The 14,792-nt window shown below is 50.5% G+C and overlaps 2 protein-coding genes, 1 long non-coding RNA gene and 3 gene segments (V, D, J or C); 1 reads left to right on the top strand and 5 right to left on the bottom strand.

The window, feature by feature from the left end:
* LOC127031402 (uncharacterized) overlaps positions 1-3,979 on the bottom strand; it is a 119,427-nt gene extending 115,448 nt beyond the window's left edge. Inside the window, exon 1 of the mRNA XM_050918176.1 lies at positions 3,543-3,979. Within this exon, the coding sequence (XP_050774133.1) occupies positions 3,543-3,853 (311 nt within the window). The 5' untranslated portion in view covers positions 3,854-3,979. The remainder of the gene's footprint in view (positions 1-3,542) is intronic.
* LOC127031398 (uncharacterized) overlaps positions 1-14,792 on the bottom strand; it is a 414,252-nt gene that overhangs the window by 275,052 nt on the left and 124,408 nt on the right. For both annotated transcript variants that reach the window (XM_050918174.1, XM_050918173.1), the window contains 2 exons: positions 5,468-5,713; positions 4,466-4,559 (listed from right to left, as the gene is read on the bottom strand). In XM_050918174.1, the coding sequence (XP_050774131.1) occupies positions 4,466-4,559; positions 5,468-5,713 (340 nt within the window). The remainder of the gene's footprint in view (positions 1-4,465; positions 4,560-5,467; positions 5,714-14,792) is intronic.
* Positions 1-14,792, bottom strand: part of LOC127031407 (T cell receptor alpha variable 27-like) — a 134,222-nt gene that overhangs the window by 11,549 nt on the left and 107,881 nt on the right.
* The window catches only part of LOC127031399 (T cell receptor alpha variable 38-1-like), a 130,996-nt gene that overhangs the window by 78,780 nt on the left and 37,424 nt on the right, over positions 1-14,792 (bottom strand).
* Positions 1-14,792, top strand: part of LOC127031428 (uncharacterized) — a 298,017-nt gene that overhangs the window by 250,265 nt on the left and 32,960 nt on the right. The window lies entirely within an intron of this gene.
* On the bottom strand, positions 3,022-3,551 carry LOC127031424 (T cell receptor alpha variable 4-like). The segment is given in 2 exon segments: positions 3,022-3,346; positions 3,491-3,551. Coding segments are annotated over 2 exon segments (345 nt in total).

The following is a 14,792-nucleotide window of genomic DNA, read 5'->3' as shown; positions in this document are numbered from 1 at the left end:
CCATCCAACCCCCTTCCTTGTCCCCTGACTGCCCTCTGCCTCCCCATCCAACCTCTGCTCCTTCCTGATTGCCCCCCCGGGACCCTTGCCCCCATTCAATCCCTCTGTTCCCTGCCCTCTGACCGCCACAACACTAATCCACACCTCCCAACTCCCCTGCCATCTATCCAACACCCCCTCCATGCTCCCTGCCCCCTTACTGCACTGCCTGGAGATGGGGGCCGGGCCGGGGCCCGGCTGGGCTGCTTGGCCGGGGCTGGGACCAAAGTTGGGGTGCTCGGCCGGGGCCAGAGCCGCGCTGCGCAGCCGGCCAGGCCCAGGGGTCAGGCCAGAGCCACGCCTCCTGGCTGGCCGCGGTCGGGACCTGGCTGGAGCCGCACCACCCCGGGATGGGTTCAGGGGCCAGGACGGAGCCGTGCGGAGCCTGGAGCCTTCCTCGCACCCCCACCTCCCTGCCCCAGCTCACCTGCGGGAAGCCACTGCTTCCTTTTCAGCCCTCTCAGGCCTCCCACGCCAACAGCTGATTCGTGGGAAGCCGGTGAGGGGAGAAGAAGCCTCGGGAGCGTTCAGGGGAGGAGGCCGAGGCGGAGTGAGGTGAGCTGGGGCCGGGGAAGGGCAGAGAGCTGCTGGGGCTTTGGTTAAATTTAAAAGCCCTTTTCAAACCAGTTGTCCCTCGCAGGACAACCGGTTCTAAAAGGACTTCTAAATTTAACAGCCTGTTCCCGTGAACCAGTGGAAACCGGCTCCAGCTCACCACTGGTTATGTGGATGCTGAGTGGGGAGTATTAACCTGGCAAGGTTGCAGGGGAGTTTGGGATGGCCTGCACTGGGGAAGGGAGCACACCTGAGCATGGAACCTGAGAACCCAGGTGGGGGGTTGGAGGCCAGGTAACATCTCTTCCACGGAAACTGGTAAAAGGACAAAGGCTGGAGGAGGAGCCAAGGGGAGACTGAGTGAGAGGCTGGAGGGAGTTTCAGTTGGGAGCTGGCTGGGAAATGGAGAGAGGCACCCCAATGGGGCTTGGGCCTCCCAATGGGGCTGTGGCCTCCCCAGGAGCCCCAGATGGACCTAACTAAAGGGGGTCCTGTTGTCTGTACCGGCGAGACCTGTCTGGGACAGTGTTCCTGTCATCTAAATAAACCTTCTGCTTTACTGGCTGGCTGAGAATCCTGGTGAATCATAGGAAACCGGGGGTGCCGGGCCCTGACTCCCCCTGACTCTGTGACAACAGGTTAAACTTTTATTAAATTTCGTGTACAAATAAACACACTGGGTCTTAAAACATTTCTGTTATTTCACTTTTGATTTTGGGTTATGGGAACCCTTCTACTTTCAATCCATTTTATATTTCCCAGTGATTTGAAAACGCAGGCTGTAAGAGTGAAGACTGCCTAAGAGTAGGCAGGTTAAGTAATACCTAAAATTAATGGGGTTTGGGCATTCAGGATGGGATTTCCAAAACAAATAAAGAGAGTTAGGTGCCCAAATCTCTTTTAAGTTAATTGGGATTTGATCGTCCTTTGAAAATTCCAGTATCAATATGCCTCTGGGAGCTATTTTTTCAGTTATGCCTAACTCTTCTTAGGATACAGTGGTGTTTGCCCCAATTCTGTCTGATTAAGTCCATGCACTGAGGGCTGAAGTAAGACTTGAATGGTGCAAAGGCCTTTTTGCTGATCAATTGAACATTTTCAGCTATGATTTTCAAAGGAGCCATTGGGAGATAGGCACTTAAATCTCCCTTGAATTTCAATAGAATGTGGGTGCCTAGTACCATGAGGAACCTGTGACAATTCCAGCCTTCACAACCAGGGGTTTATTTAGCAGGTTCATGGATTTGTACAGCCAGAAAGGACCATTATGATCATGTGATCTGCTCTCCTGTATCACGCAGGCCAGCGAATTTCAGCCAGTGCTCCCTACGCCTGAGCTATAGTGTGTCCTTCAGAAAGAGAATTCCAGTCTGGGTTTGAACCATCCAAGTGATGAAGAACCCACCACCTCGTTAGATAAGTTGGTCCAATGAGTAACTGAAACACTCTTGAAAATTTTCACCTACTTTCTAGCCTGAGCTTGTCCTACTTCAGTTTCCAGCCATTGGATCTCAGCATATTTTCATAGGTGGCATTCTGGTCATCTTTTTTTTTGTTTGTTTTGGGTGGCAAAAGCCTAGATTCAGCCCTGGCAACAGCAGCACATTGTGCATGAGGGCACCCTCAGGTCACTGCGGTTCATGCCGCGGGTGAGCAGCATCCGCACCTTGTGGCTGGGCTGGGCAGGCTCCAAGCGGGGGACACTCAGGCTAGGGGACACCCAACATGGCAGAGGGAGCCACCTGCAGATGCCACAGGGCATCCACTTCCCATTGCCACAGCCGGGGCTGAGCAAAGCAGCCTGATCTGCCCAGGGACTGGGGCAGGATGGCCAGAAGCAGCAGCAGCAGCAGCAGCGGGGCCATAGAGGGTGTGGCACTGCCATGTGGGGCCCGCATCCTGCTCTCTGGGCCTCTGCTCTCCCTGGGGCTACCCTGCCCCAGCTTCTCAGCCCCCTGCTGGGGCAGTCCCCCAGCTCTGCCCTCCCATGTCCCGGCCAGTCCTGGAGGCAGAAGCCCTGGCCGGAGGGACCCTGCTGAGGCATGGCCCAGGATCCCTGCTGCTTACCCCTACCCTGCCAGACCTGACCAGCTGTGTCTCTCCGAGCACAGTAAGACAGGCTGCGTCTGCCAGCCGCACAGCGAAGGGGCTGTGTTCTTTATCTTTGGAGATGTGCAAAGGGGTTTTTTGGTTTGCTTGTGCCATGGTTTTACCGTTTTACTGGGCTTCAGATTTCTCTCCGAAGAGGATTTTCTTAGAGCTTTGCCAACGCATCAAATCTCACTAGTCGCCTCGGTTAATAATTAGACGCACAGAGACCTTTGTAGATTTGGCCCTAATTGTTTTATTAATTTCTTTTTTCTTCTCCGATCACCCTTGCTTCTCACCCTCCACCCTCCTCCCGGAAACACAGCCCACATCCCCCCCCCATGTGCGGAGGCCGCCCCTGGCTGTCACACTGTGTCGCTCAGAGCACAATAATACACCGCTGCATCTGCCAGCCTCGCCCTGCGCAGGGACAATGTGCTGGATTTTCTGCCTTCAGGAATATGCAGAGCTCCCTCTGGGTTGATGCTATTAAAGATTCCCTGGTACCCCGAGACTATATACCGGGGCCCTCGGTTCGGGAGCCGCTGGTACCAAACTATAGTTTCAGTGATGATAGACCCGAGAGAGCCTGTGAGGTTCAGTTCGGCTCCCTCCGAGTGCTCTGCGGAGCGCGGCTGCCGGATCTCGGCTCTGCCCGAAGCGCCTAGGAGAGAAACCGCAGCACAGAATTAATTTTTTATGTCGCCAAACCCCGTCCTCTCCCTGTGACTGTGGGGTGGTCAGAAGAGCTCAGAAGGGAGAACGCGGAAGGGGAGAGAGAGATTGGAACATTTGGGAACTTACTGACCTGAAACAAAAACCAGCACAAGCGCCGAGCCCAGCATCGGTACCATCGTCACAGGGGAATCTCGGTGTCTTTGCCCCTCCCGGGGATCAGCCCTAGTCTCGCTGCCTTGCCTCTACTGAAATGGGCGAGACAGAAGCGTTGCCCCTTTCCTATAGCGGGGAGGACTAAAGAACAGGCAAAGATGCTGCTGCCGGAGCTGGAGGTGTGAGGGACTGGCGGGGAGGAGCGTAAACACCTTTCTCTCTCTCTGTATCGCTCTGCTTTGCTGGGTAACTGCCTCACTGCGTCTGGCTGCGCAGGCGGCGGGCTCGGGGGAACCAGCCCGCACGAACAGCGAGGCGAATTCGCAAACCGGGGTGTCATTATGTCTAAACAGCGACGACTTTTGCTTGTACTGCACCGATCCCTGGCGGGAGACGGCCCGAGTTCCCAGCAAGTGAAACCAGGAAACTGTCTCCATCACATTCCCCAAGGGAGTTCTCCGCAGAATTCACTGGCGACTTGTGAAAGGGAGGAAGTTATCGGGCTGCGCAGTGAAACCTTACAAATTAATTCCGAATTCGCGCTAGGTGGTGGGAGATGATTAAATCACATTCTGCTTTACTAGCCAATCCGTGTGTAAATCGTCTTTTCCAGTAACCAGTGTGGCCACCCCGCAGATGCAAGACAAGGATGGTTTTGATAGACAGATGGATGGAGAGATAGATAGATGGGTGCATACGGGGACAGATAGATAGATAAGAACATAAGAACGGCCACTCTGGGTCAGATCAAAGGTCTATCTATTCTGTCTTCTGACAGTGACCAGTGCCAGGTGCTTCAGAGGTAATGAACAGAGCAGGGCAATTATGGAGTGATCCATCCCCTATCATTCAGTCCCTGGCAAACAGAGGCTAGGGTCACCATCCCTGCCCATCCTGGCTAATAGCCATTGATGGACCTGTCCTCCATGAACTTACCTAGTTCTTTATTGACCCTGTTATAGTCTTGTCCTTCACAACATCTTCTGGCAAAGGTTGACTGTGCGTTGTGTGAAGAAATATTTCTTTGTGTTTGATTTGTCTGCTGCCTAGTGTCACGGAGTGTGGGGGAGTCCGGCCCTGCACCCCTCTTCCTGGGACCCACAGTGACTCTCAGCCAGCCAGTAAAACAGAAGGTTTATTGGACAACAGGAACACAGGTTACAGCAGGGCTTGCAGGCACAGTCAGGACCCCTCCACCGAGTCCTTCTGGGCTTTCAGGGTGCTTGGATCCTAGCTAGGATACCCTGAATTCCGCCCACACAGCCCCAAGCCCCAAACTCAAACTGCTTCCCTCCTGCCACTCCCTTCCTTTGTCCCCTTCCCGGGCAAAGGTGTTGACCTTTCCCCTCCCTTACCTAGCTCAGGTTACAAGCTCTGGCATCGTCCATCTCCTAAAGTCCTCCCCTGCTCTCCCACTCCCCACACAGACAGTCCCTACTGCATCACACCTAGTAATTAATAAATAGATAGATGGGGTGCATTGGGGAGTGAGAGAGAGAGATGGAGGTATATGGTGATAGATAGTTGGATAGATAACATATCTATCCATCTAGATAATGTGCTTGCTGATGTCTTGGAAAAGTTTATTTACTTCCATGGTTTACTCTTCCCTTTATTGTTCTTCATTCCCTCTTAAGGCGGACTTCTTAGAAATTTTCCAAAGTACCACATCTCAGTAGTCACATGCATAAATAGTTAGGCGCATAGAGACATTTTTGTAAATTTGGTCCTAATTGTTCTATTCCTCCCTTTTTGTTCTCCCTGGTCCTCTCTCTCCCCCACATCCACAGAAGAGTTCCTCACCATCTGCTCACACCACCCCCCCACACACACTCAGCCCTGGAGTAGGGGTGGGATATTTATTGCCCGGGGGCTGCCCACTGGTTATCACATCATGTTGCTCTGATCACAGAAATACACCACAGCACACCACAGAAATACACCAGCCTCACACGGTGCAGGGCCAGTGTGCTGGACACTTTGTCAGCGGAGATGTACAGAGCTCCCTTCGGTTCGGGGCTATTAATGGTTTCCTTGTATCCGGTAAGTGCAAACTGGGGTATTGGGTTTGGGAGCTGCTGGTACCAGATTGTGCTGTCACTCCCCTTGGCGGCATGGTGGGAGCAGGTCAGGTTCAATTCGTCTCCATCCAAAACTTCTGAGGACCACGGCTGTTGGATCTTGGCTCTGCCCAGGACCACTAGGAGAGAAAACCAGCAAGATAATTGATTCAGTGGGCTTGAAACTTCTAGGGAACCCTAGGGGTAAATCCCCTTCTCCAGCCCCCATCCAGTGACTGCCCCGGGTGTTTCCAAGGGTGATGGGGGGTGGGAGGGGAGCAGTGTTTTCCCCAGGAATTGAAATTAGGGAGAGTGTTGGAATATTTGGGGGAAGGGTGAGGGTCGACAAGGGTTGAGACTGTTAGGGAAAAGGTGGGCTGTATGGCACCAGAGTAAAAACTGAAAAATGTTTCACAACCATTTCATTAGATTTAACTTATGTTTTAAAATCATCACACAAATTAAACTTGGCTACTTAAGCCTACTATGAAGCACTATATCTACATCCTTCTTGGTCTCTTGTTGTAATTTTGCACTCTTTGGTGGCTCCTTGTGTGTCTGGTACTTCCAGTCCTTCATGATATGCTCATGATCAGGCAGAAGGCAACTTCTTTCAGAACACAAAATTCTATTCAGTCAGGAAAAAGAACGCTCAACTACTTGTCATGACGGGGAGGAGCAAGAGATGAATTCCTACCTTTTTCAGGAAACAGGACAAAGATCAGGTCGAGCCACTAGTGATGATAAAGAAGTTGAAGTTAAATCTTCATTCGTTCATCATATGCTATTCCATCCTGTGTTCAAAATTCTCTATTCTGTCCTCATCACATAGCAGCCCTATTGCAGATGGTGCCTCACTCCACTCAACTGTAGGTGTTGTATAGGAAAGCAGTCTGTAAAAGCTACATGGAGGTTGAGTAGAATCCAGAAATCGCTGTTGTAGATTTGTAAGAATCAAGTCTGTGTACTTTTTCAGCTGGCTTAACAAACACTTCTTGTACCTTTCACTTAAGGAGTCAATATAAGTACCTTCATTAGTCAACTTTTGGACTGAAGTCTTTGCTTCTTCCAGTACTTTTTCAATGGATAGCTCTCTGATAGATCCAAGGGTAGCTTTTATTGCTGGACACAGATCTACTACTGTTGTAACAGATGCCTGGATGGCATTGTTTAATGACCCAAGTGGTTTCAACAGTAGACTTACAAGAGAGAGAATGGCAATAGTCTTCTCTGAACATAGTAGCAAAAGTAGTCCACCAGCCTCACTGCTTAGATCCATCCCATCTTGGTAGATACTTTCCAAAGTCAGTAATAATGGTTGAAGTAATTTTAAGACAACAGCCAAGAATCACTCATGAGAAAGCCAGCAGGTTTTCCCAGGTTGGACTAATTTGAATTTCAATCCCAGTGTATCTTCTATTTGTTTCCAAAATGTTCAGTCCTTTTGGACTCTTGCTGAAAAAAAGAGTATAAAAAGCCATTAAATTTATGGTGCTTTAATGTCTTCTGAAGATTCTGCAGCTTGTACTAGCACTAGCTGAAGTACATGGCCTCTGCAGTGCGTATAGTTGAGATTAGAGTTACACTTTCTCTAAGCAAAGCTTCTACTCCAGTATGTCTTCCAGAGAAGTTTGTAGCTCCATCAAATGCACAAGCAGCCATCTGTCTGGGGTTCAATTTACAAGCATTTAACTCTTCTAAGATGCCACAGATGCAGCTAATATGTCTTTTATAACCCGAACATCGAGAAATGCATCTACTGGCCTCCCACGGACATCAAGATAACATATGCAACGACTTAATATTTGATGTCTATTTGCATTGGTGCTTCATCAGCCATGTATGCACATGTTTTGAATGTGGTGAGGAAGTTCTTCACTTTTTCATCTGCTGAGTCACTGTTACACCGCATGCTTCTAGAGAGTCAGCTGAGTTTTTTCAGAAAGATAGCAAGCATTTGCCAGTCTTGTTTGAAACCAGTGTCCAACTTCAGGATTAGCAAGTGACAATGCACTTATCATTGGTGTCCAGTTTGTAGTGTGTGGTATCTCTTGCTTAAATAGAAAGTATGATGCAACAGCCATGTTGGTTCACATAAACTGAGTTAACAGCCTCATTAAGTTCTTCTAAAACTGGCTTTGACACTGACTGGCTTATAAGGCTTTCTGCATGTTGATGCAGTCCAGAGGCATGGTGTTTTGTAGCCTTTTCATATAGATTGTCAGTATTGGCCTAGCTGTTCAGTCTGGCAAACCAAGCTCCTCAACTTTTACTATATAAATCCATGGTACATCCACATCTTGAATACTGCATGCAGGTCTGGTCACTCCATCTCAAAAACGATATATTGGAATTGGAAAAGGTTCAGAGAAGGGCAACAAAAATGATTAGGGGTATGGAACAGATTTCACATGAGGAGAGATTAAAAAGACTGGGACTTTTCAGCTTTGAAAACAGACAACTAAGAGGGGATATGATAGAGGCTTATAAAATCTTGACTGGTGTGGATAAAATGAATAAGGAAGTGTTATTTACCCCTTCACTTAACACAAGAACCAGGGGTCACCCAATGAAATTAATAGGCAGCAAGTTTAAAACAAACAAAAGGAAGTATTTCTTCACACAAGTCACCCATGGAACTTTTTGCCAGGGATGTTGCGAATGCCAAAATTATAAGAGGATTAAAAAAAAACGCTAGATAACTTCATGGAGGACAGGTCCATCAGTGGCTATTAGCCAGGATGGGCAGGAATGCAACACCATACTTGCCAGAAGTTGGGAGAGGATGACAAGGGATGGATCATTTGATGATTCCCTGTTCTGTTCATTCCCTCTGGGGCACCTGGCACTGGCCACAGTTGGAAGACCAGATACGGGTATAGATGGACCATTGGTCTGACCTAATATGTCCATTCTTACATAAAAATAATTATAATAATCAAAAAGTTTAGTACAGAAACTCCCCAAGAAAATGACCTCTTGAGATAGCAACTATGTGAGGTAATGACCTTGGCAAATAATGCATTTTAAAAATCTTGGCCTACTGGGAAATGTATTTGTGATGAACTGGGAATGTTCTTAATGTTTTCTCTGAATACTGTGTTGGTGCCTCAGTGTCCCCTAGGCAGTTCTTAAGTATCTGGCAGAGCAAAGGGCCAGTGCACCTAAATGCCTGAAACTCTGTCTCCTAGCAACTGATGGCCTGGGCCTCTCCCCTGCAAAGGTGCCAGCTGAAGGTGTTGGAGACAAAGGGATCAGGTGACCTTCTGGCCCGGGAAAGGAGCTGAGCAGAGAGGAGGGGCTGGGAGGGGTTGTTAGTCTGGAGCTGGCTGGGGTCGAGGAGTGGAGGGCAGATGTGGGGGGTCTGGCTCACTGCCCCCCAGAATGGACCCAGCTGAGGGGTCCAGTTCGCTGTACCTACAAGCTCTGTGTTAGACCCTGTTCCTGTCATCGAATAAACCTCTGTGTTACTGGCTGGCTGATTCACGTCTGACTGCAAAGTGAGGTTGCAGGACCCTGTGGCTTCCCCAGGACCCCGCTGGGGCAGGCTCGCTGTGGGAAGAGCAGGGAGGGGCAGAGGATGCTGATGCTCCAAGGAGAGACCCAGGAGGTGAAGACATGTGAGCTTCTTGCCCTGAACAAGTCTGCTCCAAGGGAGAGGAGGCTCCCCAAAGTCCTGACTGGCTTGGTGGGGAGCAGTTCCAGAGCATCGCCCCGTGACTCCGTGACAGTATTTATACAAGTTTCCCAGTCGCAAATCTAGCATTCTGGAGCAAAGTCACTAAAACATAGTCCAATGCTTTGGCCGCTATTGTTTGTCATGCCATCGTTCACTCTATTGCTTCATCCCATGTCCCTGCACTGTCACCTTCTGCTGCCACCTGTCACTGTGACCTCTGGGAGTTGGTCTCTCGAGGTTCCAACAGCTCTCAGTGATGATAGCTGAGCTCTCAGCAGGAGAACCTCCCTGTTAGTGCCGTCCGGGCTGTCTCCTCCACAGAAACGCTGTCCTGCAGCATGTCTAAGCAATTAGGCCTGATTATCAGTGATTTCAGCTCAGTGGTAACTTAACAAACCAAAAGACTCTCTATGGAGCCTAATCAGCTCTGTCTTTAAACAGTGGAGAGGGACAGGTCAAATAGTGCCTGTGACTCTTAGGCAGCGCCCACCCCACCAAGCAAAACACCTGTCTCCTCCCCACCCCCTCCACTGCGATCTGGCATCCAAATCCCCCGCTTAGCGAGTGCAGTTCAGTCGAGAGTCACCAGTGCTTAATTTGTAATGAAAGAGGTGTCACAGCTCAAGCAAGTTTGTTACTTTCGTAACTGATGTCACAAGCCCAGAGGTCCCAGGGCTATGAACCGCCGAGCCTAGAGGTGCCGGGGCTGAGTCCTGACACAAATTAAGCACTGAGGGAGACCCTCTCATGCAGTTAGGCTACATACCGTTCTGCTGCCCTTTACTCAGACAATAAGGAGAACAACATTTCATGATCCCACATTTAACACTTCAGTGATTTGTGACCCAACATCAGCCAAAATCGATCACTTGGGCAGCACAGCTCTGTCTGCTGGACACCTTGGCAGAGTGGATGAGTTCATGTAAATACAGGCTGGTCCTGAAGCCTTTCCTCCTCCCCTAGCTCCGCACTAGCTGTCAGGGAGAGCTCAGTCAGACTTTGCTTACAAATCATCATTTGAAAATATTAGCTAGGCCAATATAGTCAAAACGAATGTGCCAACATTGTTATAAATAACAGCTGTATGAGGAAGCTGCTCTTTGGTCATACTTTTCAAACCCATTATGCTTTCTCAGGTACAAGTATTTTCTCACATACCGTGCATGCTTTTAAAGTGTGTATGAATGTTTGAATTTTAATTCAAATTTCCAACCAACAACTAAATTGGCAACACTGCATGAAACTGGGGGGAGGGGGTGTTGGGGACATGTAGGGAGGTCCAGGGATCTCCCTGGAGAGAGGTGTGACAGGATTGATAGAGAAGAGGAGTGTCTGATAGAGAAGGTGTGTGTTTGTGAGATGGAGGGTGGGGTAGAGGAGAGGGGGGTGTCGGCGTGAGATGGGTGGAGGGTGAGGTAGTGGACAGAGGGTGTCAGGGTGAGATGGAGGAGGTAGGGTAGAGGAGACAGGGTGTCAGGGTGAGATGAAGGGTGAAGTAGAAGAGGGGAGTGTCAGGGTGAGATGGAGGGTGGGGTAGAGAAGAGGGGCTGTCAGGGTGAGATGGATGGAGGGTGAGGTAGTGGACAGAGGGTCTCAGGGTGAGATGGAGGGTGGGGTAGAGGAGAGAGGTGGTGTCAGGGTGAGATGGATGGAGGGTGAGGTAGTGGACAGAGGGTGTCAGGGTGAGATGGAGGGTGGGGTAGAGGAGAGAGGGGGTGTGAAGGTGAGATGGAGAGTGGGGTAGAGGAGAAGGGGTGTCAGGGTGAGATGTATGGAGGGTAGGGTAGTGGAGAGAGGGTGTCAGAGTGAGAAGGAGTGTGGGGTAGAGGAGGAGTGTTAGAGTGAGATGGATGGAGGGTGAGGTAGTGGAGAGATGGTGTCAGGGTGAGATGGATGGAGCGGGGTAGAGGAGAGAGGGGGTGTCAGGGTGAGATGGAGGGTGGGGTCAGAGCCTGCTTTAGGAAGTGCGGGGCCCAATTCGAACAGTTTCGATGGGGCCCCAGTAGAGATGACTGAAAAAAACACGTGGGGCTTGTACTCACTGGGCGGTGCTCCGAGTCTTCGGCAGCACTTCAGCGGTGGGTCCTTCACTCACTCCAGGTCTTAGGTGGCACTGAAGGACCCGCCGTCGAAGCATCACTGAAGACCCAGAGCTAGTGAAGTACCCATAGTCAAAGTGCCGCCGAAGACCCAGAGTGCTGCTGGGTGATTAAAAATTAAAGAGGCACTTCTAGCCAGGGAAGGCATTATCACTGGGCGCAGGGCCCTCTTAGGCACGGTGCCAGATTCAGGGGAATTGGTGGAATAGGCCTAAAGCCAGCCCTGGGTGGGGTAGAGAAGAAGAGGCGTCAGCGTGAGATGGATGGAGTGTGAGGTAGTGGACAGACGGTGTTAGGGTGAGATGGAGGGGGGATAGAGGAGAGAGGGGGTGTCAGGGTGAGATGGATGGTGGGGTAGAGGAGAGAGGGGGTGTCAGGGTGAGACAGAGGGGGTAGAACTTGATAATGAGGATTAATACATGTCAGAAGAATTTTGGTTGGGTGGGTGGATGATGGGGCTGGATAGAAGATGCTCACTCAGAGGGTATGTCTACACTATGAAATTAGGTCGAATTTATAGAATTTGGCTTTTTTAAATCATTTATATACAGTCAATTGTGTGCGTCCCCACCAAAAATGCTCTAAGTGCATTAAGTCTGCGGTCCACAGTACCGAGGTTAGCGTTGACTTCTGGAGCGTTGCACTGTGGGTAGCTGTGGGTAGCTATCCCACAGTTCCTGCAGTCTCCGCTGCCCATTGGGATTCTGGGTTCAGATCCCAATGCCTGATGGGGCAAAAACAGTGTTGTGGGTGATTCTGGGGAAATGCCATCAGGCTCCCCTCTCCCTCCCTCCATGAGAGCAATGGCAGACAATGGTTTAGAGCCTTTTTTCCTGGATTACCTGTGCAGATGCCATACCACAGCAAGCATGGAGCCCGCACAGCTGACCATCACCGTACATCTCCTAGGTGCTGACAAATGTGGGACTGCATTGCTACACAGCAGCAGCTCCTTGCCTTTTGGCAGCAGATGGTGCGTTACGATTGGTAGCCATCATCGTCATATTCCTGGGTGCTCTTTTAACTGACCTTGGTGAGGTCAGTCACGGGTGCCTGGGCAGACTCGTTCTGAGCACCCAGGAGATGACAATGGCTGGCTAGCAGTCAAACTGTACCGTCTGCTGCCACCCTAAAGATGTAAAAGATAGATGGACTGGATCAAAACAAGAAATAGACCTGATTTGTTTTGTGTTCATTTTCTTCCTCCCGCCTTCTGTGAAATCAACGGCCTGCTAAACCCAAGGTTTTGAGTTCAATTCTTGAGGGGCCATTTTTGTGTGTGACAGTTGTTTGTGTTTCTCCGTCATGCAAAGCCACCCCCTTGTGGACTGTAATTCCCTGTAAGCCATGTTGTCAGTCGCCCCTCCCTCTGTCAGAGCAGATAAACATTTCGTGCCTTTTTTCAGCCCAGACGCCATAGCACTGGGATCATGGAGCCCACTCAGATCACAGCGGCAATTATGAGCACTGTAAACACCATGCACAGTATCATGGAGTATATGGAGAACCAGAACCTGACAAAGCAAAACCAACTGAGGAGGAGACAGCGCTGACGAGACTGATGAGGTCATAGACATGGACACAGACTTCTCGCAAAGTACGGGCTCTGGCAATGTGCATGTCATGGTGTTAATGGGGCAGGTTTGTGCTGTTGAACACCGATTCTGGGCCCAGGAAACAAGCACAGACTGGTGGGACCGCATAGTGTTGCAGGTCTGGGATGATTCCCAGTGGCTGCAAAACTTTCGCATGCGTAAGGGCGCTTTCATGGAACTTTGTGACTTGCTTTCTCCTGCCATGAAGCACCAGAATACCAAGATGAGAGTAGCCCTCACTAGGGCCGGCTCTGGATTTTTTGCTGCCCCAAGCAATGGAAAAAAAAAAAGGGTGGGGGAGCACGTCCACCAAAGCAGCAAAGGAGGGGGAACACGGCGCAGCTGGAGCGGCAAAGCTGGGGAGGGGAACAACACAAAAATGGCAAGACTGGAACAGCAAAGGAGGGGGACAACGGCGCAGCTGGCAAAGCAGGGGAAAAACAAAACAAAAAACTCTACAGGGCGGCCGGAGCCAGGGGACTTCCTTTGCTGCAGAGTGTGCCCCGGTCTGATAGGAGGGAAGGGGAGGGAGCGGGGGGGAGAGAGAAGGGGGGCAGCCAGTGCTTCAGCCGGGTGCTCCCCACGTGGCCCCAACCGCTGCGCTGCCTGCCCGGAGGGCTCAGTGTGGCTCTGGTCGGCGGGGAGGGAAGGACGCGGGCTGCCCTGCCAAGTTTGCTGCAGGGCGCTACCCTCCTCTGCACCGCCGCCCCCTACAGGGTGGCAGGAGAAGCGGAAAAAAATGGCCTTGCCTCCCAAGGTTTAGGCAGAAGCCGCCCCATAGACTCTGCTGCCCCAAGCACAAACTTGCTCAGATGGTGCCTGGAGCCGGCCCTGGCCCTCACAGTTGAGAAGCAAGTGGTGAGCTTGCAATGTCAGACAGCTACCAGTCAGTCAGGCATCAATTTGGAGTGGGCAAATCTACTGGAGGGCTGCTGTGATCCAAGCAGCCCATGCAATAAAAGATCTGCTGATATCAAGGGTAGTGACTCTGGGAAATGTACAGGTCATAGTGGATGGCTTTGCTGAAATGCGATTTCCTAACTGTGGTGGGCTGATAGATGGAACCCATATCCCTATCTTGGCACCGGAGCACCAAGCCAGCGAGTACATAAACTACAAGAGGTACTTTTCAATGGTGCTGCAAGCACTGGTGGATCACAAGGGACGTTTCACCAACATCCACGTGGGATGGCCAGGAAAGGTACATGACACTCGCGACTTCAGAAACTCTGGTCTGTTTCAAAAGCTGCAGAAGGGACTTTCTTCCGAGACCAGAAAACAACCATTGAGGATGTTGAAATGCCTGTAGTTATCCTTGGGGACCCAGCCTACCCCTTAATGCCATGGCTCGTGAAGCCATACACAGGCGGCCTGGACAGTAGTCAGGAGCTGATCAACTACAGGCTGAGCAAGTGCAGAATGGTGGTAGAATGTGCATTTGGATGTTTAAAAGTGCACTGGCACAGTTTACTGACTCAGATAGACCTCAGCGAAACCAATATTCCCATTGTTATTAGTGCTTGCTGTGTGCTCCACAATATCTGTGAGAGTAAGGGAGGGACGTTTATGGTTGGGTGGGAGGTTGAGGCAAATCGCCTGGCCGCTGATTACGCACAGCCAGACACCATGGCAGTTAGAAGAGCACAGCAGGACGCACTGTGCATCAGAGAAGCTTTGAAAACCAGTTTCATGACTGACCTTGCTACAGTGTGAAAGTTCTGTTTTTTTCTCTGTGATGAACACCCCTTCGCTTGGCTCTCTCTACTTTCCTGTAAGCTAAACACCTTTCCCTCCCCCCTTAGATCACCGCTTGCAGAGGCAATAAAGTCATTGTTGCTTCACATTC

Source organism: Gopherus flavomarginatus, chromosome 11, assembly GCF_025201925.1.
Source record: "Gopherus flavomarginatus isolate rGopFla2 chromosome 11, rGopFla2.mat.asm, whole genome shotgun sequence".
NCBI lineage: Eukaryota > Metazoa > Chordata > Testudines > Testudinidae > Gopherus > Gopherus flavomarginatus.
The sequence above is the reverse complement of the archived record's forward strand: the minus strand, read 5'-3'. Positions and strand labels throughout refer to the sequence as shown.